At 42.4% G+C, this 8,942-nt stretch overlaps 1 protein-coding gene across 1 annotated transcript; it reads left to right on the forward strand.

The window, feature by feature from the left end:
• Positions 1-905: 905 nt before the first annotated feature.
• On the forward strand, positions 906-8,435 carry LOC124679403 (putative ABC transporter C family member 15). The gene is made up of 11 exons (XM_047215166.1): positions 906-1,035; positions 1,931-4,293; positions 4,480-4,566; positions 4,660-5,325; positions 5,418-5,582; positions 5,795-6,089; positions 6,178-6,392; positions 6,774-7,079; positions 7,518-7,581; positions 7,678-7,917; positions 8,014-8,435. Exons 1-11 carry the CDS (start codon positions 945-947, stop codon positions 8,115-8,117), a joined length of 4,596 nt encoding a protein of 1,531 aa, XP_047071122.1. The 5' UTR covers positions 906-944; the 3' UTR covers positions 8,118-8,435.
• The last annotated feature ends 507 nt before the right edge of the window (positions 8,436-8,942 follow it).

Below are 8,942 nucleotides of genomic sequence, written 5' to 3' on the forward strand. Positions count from 1 at the left end.
GCTGGTGGCTGCTGCTCAAGATCTCCTCTTCCCTGTCCAAGAATAAGCTTGAAGATGTGGTCAGGGCTCTGGATCTAGGATCCGGGGTCATGGCTACAGCTATGTGCAGATCCAGGGCGGCTGAAGGTTCGTGCCTCCTGCTCGGTGCTCGCCGTGGTGGCAAGAACGGCGGGATGCTCCAGATCTCCGTATGCCTCCTCCTGGTTTTGCGCCGGGGGATATCTGAAGCACCTCCCGGGAGTTTCTACACGGCTGTCCTCGATTGGCAGTCATCTGAACTGGTCGTAGGGCGACTACTCCCTCCTCCTTCGCCGGCGGCGACAGTGTTCTCCAGCCGGCGGAAGCAGGTCTACAACAATCTCCAGGCCATGATGCCGCAGCGGAGGCCTTTCAGCTTCGACGGAGTTAGCTCCCGCCTCCGTGCCCCAAGTGGTTTCGTCCCCGGCGGCATGGAGGTTGGCTCCGGCGAGCTCTTCGGTGGTGGAACCGGAGCTGGACTCGATCGCGTTTTCACTTTTCAGTCAAAGGTCCTTTGTGCTAAATGTGTGGGTCGATTTGTAATTTCCTACTTTTCCTGGACCCTTTTTGTAATTTGTACCACCACTGCTGACAATGAAAAGATGCTCTAGGTCCTTCGGGACCTTCCCCTGTTCAAAAAAAAAAAAAATGGAATTATGCATACATAGTACATACATATCCATGCACCATGATGATGCAGGAGTTGGCGGAGTTTTTCAACGGATGGTGTTGGCCTGGCCTGTCTGGTGAAAACTGTGTGTTTTCCTACCCTAGACCCTCTGCCACGGCGTGCTAGATACTACGGGCCAAATCTGTAACCATCAATCAGGTCTGGGCTCTCTCCACCACCGCTATATCACCATCGCCACCTCTCCCTCCCATTCTTCTCTCCTTCTGTCTCGCACTCTCATTGGCCTCACTGTGCCATGGAAGGAGGGTGGAGCCTGCACTTGCCTGCTCTCGCAAGGATTCACGAGATGTTCCTCCCCGGGGCCGGCTTCCTCGACGATTCGTCAGGTAAGGCGTAACCGATCCCCTGGAAGGTCCGTGCATACAACCCCGTCCGGTTCTTCTCCTGGGAGATGTTTCCATGGGTCGACTGCAATGCATGGCTTTCCTTCGCCCACCACTCTTTCTGGCATTGCTTTTTCTAAGTTCCTGCAAATGAAAGGATTTTGTAAGAAATTTTGTGTCATCTTGGAAATGGTTTTTTTTTGTATTCCAACATGGAGCAGAACTGCAGAAGAGTGACATTCGTTTGCAAACATGTCCTCTGCAAAAAAAATGTCCGTAAAGAAAATTTAGCAAAATTTTGATGGCAGGTCATGGGCAATGATCAGCTTTCCATCTTCATCCTTATATCCTTTTTGCAAAAAAGATTGTATCACTCTGACTAAGAAACACTCCTATGCAACCTCCAAACAGAAAACAAAGATATACTTTTCTCGACATTTTCACCTGCCAGTACCATAGTCTCTTAAGAAAACATTTATGGTGTCATTAAGGAATATTCCTGTCAGTCAGCATACCAGGAGAATGTGTGTATTTATCTTGTGGGTATGCACTGTTGCTAGTAGTAAATTAGCATGGAGAATCCTCGTGAAAATGATTTATCCAGGGGGATTCCGATTTCATTTTTTCATAAAAACATGTTGTTTGTTATTTACTTGAGCATTAGTAGCATAACTGTAGCTCGTCCGTCCTATTCGTAAGGGAAACGAAAATTGGATAAATTACCTATTCCGCCGCTGATTTCTGCAACGCAAATTTGCTGTGCAACGTTGCAGATTCCACAATATCACAAATTTACAATACCTGGGAAAATGGCCAGAAATAAGGGAAATGAAAAGTGGATAAATAACCTATTCTGTTACTGATTTCTGACACACAAATTTTCTGTGCATCGTTGCAGATTCCACTATATCACAATACCTGCGAAAATGGCCAGAAATATATTCACCTTGTTTCTGGACGAGCACCTTTGCTTTGATACAACTGGTATTTATCACAATTATCGTGGCTCAGTTTCTGTTCAAGAGAATCAGATGGTGCAGGCAGAGATTGAAGACCGCAACTCCTGAAAGCAACAAGCATTCTAGTCAGGAACAAAAGAATGCAGACATAAAGCTGGGTGTCTCATATCAAGCAAGCAAAGTTTGTTGCCTGCTTATATTAGCCAGTCATGTCCTGAGGATATTGCTTTTGCAGTTACAAGGAAGAATAAGTGGTTGCAAGTACCCACCTTTTGTTCTGGGTGAAGGTTTACAGGTGCTATCATGGATAATATTGTCACTAGCAGTATTCAGTCTAGATAAGACAAAATCTGCAAAGCATCCACTCACAATTCGGGCATGGTGGATATTTAACTTTATGCAATCAGTTATCATTGTGATATTTGATCTCAGGCTCAGTTTGTCAGATCATCAATACATAGGGTATGCAGAATTGGTTGACCTGTTCACACTTGCTAACTGCGCTTGTCTGTTTTTCATTTCTGCCAGAGGAAAAACAGGAATTACCTTAATAAACAGCAGCATAACAGAGCCACTATTGAGTCCATCCGCAGGACAGCAGACAGAAACTGAAAGGACATGCCTGTATAGCAGAGCAAGTGTTCTTGACCTTGTCACATTCTCCTGGATGAACCCTCTCTTTGCTATCGGATACAAGAAACCACTTGATAAGAATGATGTACCAGATATTGATGCAAGGGACTTTGCCGATTTACTCTCTGATTCATTTAGGAGGATCGTCGCAGATGTTAAATGCAGGCATGGTTTAAGTACTTTATCAATCTATAGAGCAATGTTCCTATTTATAAGAAGAAAAGCTATAATCAATGCAGCATTTGCAATTTTATGTGCATGTGCATCGTATGTTGGACCATCATTGATTAATAACTTGGTGAAGTTCCTTGGGGGAGAGAGGAAGTATGGACTCAATAAAGGATATCTTCTTGCTGCCGCATTCCTCAGTGCTAAGGTTGTGGAGACAGTATCTCAGAGGCAGTGGATTTTTGGAGCTCGACGGCTTGGAATGCGGCTACGAGCTGCTTTGATATCCCAGATCTATCAAAAGGGGCTCCGATTATCCTGCACTGCAAGGCAGAAGCATACAAGTGGAGAGATCATAAACTACATGAGTGTAGATATACAAAGGATAACTGATGTTATATGGTACATCAACTACATCTGGATGTTGCCCATACAGCTTTCTCTAGCAGTCTATGTTCTCTATCAAAACCTAGGGGCTGGAGCATGGGCTGGTTTAGCAGCAACACTGGCAATAATGGCTTGCAATATTCCTCTAACCAGACTGCAGAAAAGGTTGCAATCAAAGATCATGACTGCTAAAGACAAAAGAATGAAGGCAACAACTGAAGTACTTAGAAGCATGAAAATACTGAAACTTCAAGCATGGGATACAGAGTACCTTCAAAAGCTAGAAGCATTACGAAGAGATGAGCATAATTGGCTGTGGAAATCTGTAAGGTTGTCAGCTTTTACAACATTCATATTTTGGGGGTCCCCTGCGTTCATATCCTCCATAACATTTGGTACATGTATATTGATGGGAATTCCTTTAACAGCTGGTACTGTTTTGTCTGCTCTCGCAACGTTCCGGATGCTACAAGATCCAATATTCACACTTCCCGATTTACTTTCGGTGTTTGCTCAGGGGAAAGTTTCAGCTGATCGAGTAGCACAATACCTCCAGGAAGAAGAATTGAAATGTGACACAATTACAGAAGTACCAAGAAGTGACACAGACTACGATGTGGAGATTGATCATGGAGTATTTAGCTGGGAATTTGAGAACTCGTCTCCAACTATAACAGATGTAAATTTAAAGGTAAAGAGAGGGATGAAAGTAGCTATCTGTGGAATGGTTGGCTCTGGGAAATCCAGTTTATTATCATGCATACTTGGGGAGATGCCGAAGCTAGCTGGGACTGTGAGGATCAGTGGAAGAAAAGCATATGTTCCCCAGACAGCCTGGATTCTGTCTGGGAACATCAGAGACAACATTCTGTTTGGAAACCCATATGACAAGGAAAAGTATCGAAAGATAATACAAGCTTGTGCATTGACTAAAGATCTTGAGCTATTTGCAAATGGTGATTTGACAGAGATTGGAGAAAGAGGAATTAACATGAGTGGTGGTCAGAAGCAGAGGATTCAGATTGCAAGGTCAGTATACGAGGATGCAGATATATATCTCTTCGATGATCCTTTCAGTGCAGTAGATGCTCACACTGGAGGCCAACTTTTCAAGGTTTGTTTAGTTAGTGTCCACAAAACCATATAATGAGTATCTATGTTCACATCCTTTTACCTTGATCAGCTATCTTCCAAAACTTAAGTCGCATATGATTTAAACAGGATAAATGTCACTATGTTTCCTTATTATTCTACAGTCTGCATAAATGCTGATAGAATGAACTACTATATTGTTCTGCAGGATTGCCTAATGGGAATGCTTAAAGACAAAACAATATTGTATGTGACCCATCAAGTTGAATTTCTTCCAGCTGCAGACCTTATACTAGTAAGTATCAAAAACACCTCTGTTTGCAAATACTACACGTATGTTAGTACTGCTAATAATATGTAAAATAACCAAGGGGGTACATATCAATAGGTCATGCAGGATGGGAAGATTGTGCAAAGAGGAAAATTCGATGATCTCCTTCAACAGAACATAGGATTTGAAGCCATAGTAGGAGCCCATAGCCAGGCAATTGAGTCTGTCATTAATGCCGAGAGTTCTAGCCGAATTCTGTCAACAGACAGCCAAAAGTTAGCAGATAGTGATGATGAATTTGAGAAAGAAAATGATACTGATGATCAAATTCAGGGCATAATCAAACAAGAGTCTGCACATGATGTCTCACAAGGCATGAATGAAAAGGGAAGGCTAACACAAGATGAAGAACGAGAAAAGGGAGGAATTGGCAAGAAGGTCTACTGGGCATACCTGAAGGCGGTTCATGGTGGTGCATTAGCACCTGTAATAGTTGCTGCACAGTCATTCTTCCAAATATTCCAGGTAGCAAGCAACTATTGGATGGCATGGGCGTGTCCTCCAACATCAGCAACCACCCCAAGAGTTGGATTAGGCCTTCTTTTCACCGTATACATAGCACTATCTATAGGAAGTGCATTTTGTGTTCTGGGTCGGTCAATGCTTGTGTCACTTGTTGGTCTACTAACAGCTGAGAAGTTCTTCAAGAATATGCTCCACTGCATCCTCCGTGCTCCCATGTCCTTCTTTGATTCCACACCTACTGGCAGAATCCTAAACAGGGTTGGTATTCAGTTACCCCTACACCATTTTTTTACTGTGTTGTACCCACACACACCTTCAAGTTAACAATTGTGTACTGTGCAATGTAACAGGTTTCCAATGACCAAAGTGTTTTAGATCTGGAAATGGCAAACAAACTTGGTTGGTGCGCATTTTCAGTTATACAACTTCTGGGGACCATTGGTGTTATGTCCCAGGTCGCGTGGCCAGTTTTTGCCATCTTTATACCAGTGACAGCAATCTGTTATGTGTTTCAAGTAAGAGCTCTGGACAGTGATACTTTTGCACTAGAATTAACGTGTCCGTATAAAATGTATGCACCAAGTTAATTATGCAAAATTATTTAGCCATAAAATGTATGCACCAAGTTAATTCTGCACAATAAATTAGCCATTGTGAACTGTCCTCCTTGATAATGATCTTCTTTTCACAAAAGCAGTGAATCTAATATTTTGCTTGTGACATGCAGCGGTACTACATACCAACAGCAAGAGAGCTGGCTCGCTTGTCACAAATTCAAAGGGCTCCAATACTCCACCACTTTGCGGAATCACTTACAGGTGCAGCAAGTATTAGAGCATACGGACAAAAAGACCGTTTCAACAAAGCAAACATCAGCCTTGTGAACAACCACTCACGACCGTGGTTCCATAACATCTCAGCAGTAGAGTGGCTTTGCTTCAGGCTAAACATGCTATCTAACTTTGTTTTTGCCTTTTCTTTGACTCTGCTAGTGAGTCTTCCCGAAGGTTTTATAAATCCAAGTAAGTGTTGTATGCACAAAAGTTATCATTGATTTTTTGTTATCACTCATTTCTGGTGGCCTCCAAACTGACATAGTTGTATGTACAGGCATTGCTGGACTTGCAGTGACATATGCCCTGAACCTCAATGGACAGTTGTCAGCTATAACCTGGAACATTTGCAATACAGAGAATAAAATGATTTCGGTTGAAAGAATAATGCAGTACTCAAGGATTCCTAGTGAGGCTCCTCTAATAGTTGATGATCACCGGCCCCCAAACAGTTGGCCAAAGGATGGCACTATAAATATAAGAAACTTGGAGGTATGCATAATGTCACTGTGATTTATAACTTATGAACAGTGTACAACATAACACAAATTCTATCACCCCAGGCCTTGTAAGTATAAAAATATAACTTACTGAGTAAGTTCCAACCCGAATTAACATATGTTCTAAAGCAAAGTAAACCAGCTTGCACAAATACGTTCTGGATAAAAACTCATATCATTAAAGCTATAACAGTTTGTATATGTTCTATCAGAGCAAGTAATAAAGAGCCCATTTTCGAAAAAAAATATGTTCTATCAGAACAAAATGGGAAGCTCTCGCTTTTTAATTAAAATATATCTCTTCTTTTTTTGCATTTCTCAGAACATGGCATGCTCAAAATAAGCCATTTAATGTGGCTATTTTATTTTACAGGTTCGATATGCAGAGCATCTTCCATCTGTTTTGAGAAATATATCATGTACAATTCCAGGAAGGAAAAAGGTAGGAATTGTTGGACGTACTGGCAGTGGAAAGTCAACTTTGATTCAAGCGCTTTTCCGGATTGTCGAACCAAGAGTAGGAACAATTGAAATTGACAATGTTGATCTCAGCAAAATTGGGTTGCATGATTTACGAGGCAGACTTAGCATCATCCCACAAGACCCAACCATGTTTGAGGGCACAGTGAGAGGAAATCTTGATCCGCTGAATGAATATTCTGATCAACACATATGGGAGGTAAATAAGTCAAATTATATTTTTCCTAATGATTAGGGAGGTAAATTATACTACGTACAGTATAACCTGTCCAAAAGAGATAACACCTCGTATTATTGCTCATTATTACCAATAGTGTCCATGTTACAATGTAAATATGGATAACAGTTTTGCTGAAAAATGTGATCTCATGATTATGCCAATCTATGAAAGGTCAAAACTGCTGATATATATAACCTAGGAAACATATGTGGTTGGTCTCTTTTATAACTACAATTAGCAAACAGAAGCTGATGTGATATTTCATATAGATTGCAACTTGATCAATTCCATTCTTCAAACATATCTATATAATGAATAAAAAGATAAGGAGGAACTACCCAAAAAAGGGTAATCATTAAAAGATCTGAACGGTGTACTTCCTCTACTTGACCAGTAGTATACATTTCTTTTGGCCAGACATTGGATAAATGCCAGCTTGGTGACATAGTTCGTCAAAGCCCAAAGAAGCTGGACTCAACAGGTAATAGCACTGTTGTTGTGTACAACAGCATACTAGTGCGGCTAAGAGAGTATGGGTATCTCCATTGCGATGATCAAATGAGATTTTCTCTTGCAGTTGTCGAAAATGGGGAAAACTGGAGCGTTGGACAAAGGCAGTTGTTTTGCCTGGGAAGGGTTCTACTAAAGCGAAGCAATGTTCTTGTCCTCGATGAGGCAACTGCTTCAGTTGACTCATCAACGGATGCAATTATCCAGCAAACACTCCGCGAGGAGTTTGGGGACTGCACGGTGCTGACAGTGGCACACAGAATTCACACGGTTATCGACAGTGATCTGATTCTTGTCTTCAGCGAAGGTAAGCTACTTCATCGACTATCATAGACATTTTCTCTACATTTTATTGGACTTAGCTGCCACATCGCTAAAACATGTACTACTTTGTGACGAGCAGGAAGAATTATAGAATACGACACGCCGTCGAGATTACTGGAGGACGAAAAGTCTGAATTCTCCAGGCTCATAAAGGAGTACTCACGGAGATCCAAGGGCTTTTAACAGCACCACAAACAATTGAACAACGGTGGAGCCAACTAGGCGCACAGCAGAACCCAGTAGAAAGACCGCACACACTACACAGTTGCTCTCGAGATGACAAGTACGCATGAACCCCACAAAGGTAGAGGTGATAGGATCTACAACAGGCGGGGCTAGCTCTTAGATTTCAGATGACTCGGAATATATATTAAGCCATGTAATGTACTAGTACAGTAGTTGATATGGAAGCTGCTCTCTGGTGTAAGAAAAAATAAGTCAGAGAATGCAGCTATCCCGTGTAAACTCTAAAATTTCCTCCGATCATGTCATCATAACTCATAAGAGAGGAGTCCGCGCGCAATTGCTGAATTTCAGTTAAACAAGTTCCTGGATGGGGTTCGTAGTGGGGTGCTTACCTGCGGTGTGTCGAGTCAGGCATTCCGTCGAGCAGGTGGCACGCCGAGCCTACGAGTTGTACAGGATCCGGGAGAGCATACACTGATCTGAGCAAAGCCTCGCCCCAAAGCCATAAAGCAGCAGCGACGCCTAATGATTTAGTTAGTTTGGTTACTCGCTACCTTGCTGGGTTTGGGAGCGGTGGCGGTGGGCCGCCGGCCGTCGTTCGGTCGACGGTCATAGACAACCTTTCTTTTGTAGGCTCGCTGTTAAGCACAAAATCAGATCACCGCGGTAAGAATGACTGTCTTCTAACTCTTCATTCTTCGAGTCGGATCGGGCCACGAGAATACTGCGCCCTCCGTTCCAATGAAAAAAAGGCATCCTCGTTTTCCATATATTTTCTTTAACTACAAATACTCTACATATATAAAAACTAGAAATTACTCT

The sequence above is a fragment of the Lolium rigidum genome, chromosome 7, assembly GCF_022539505.1.
Source record: "Lolium rigidum isolate FL_2022 chromosome 7, APGP_CSIRO_Lrig_0.1, whole genome shotgun sequence".
In the NCBI taxonomy this organism is placed as follows: Eukaryota; Viridiplantae; Streptophyta; class Magnoliopsida; order Poales; family Poaceae; genus Lolium; species Lolium rigidum.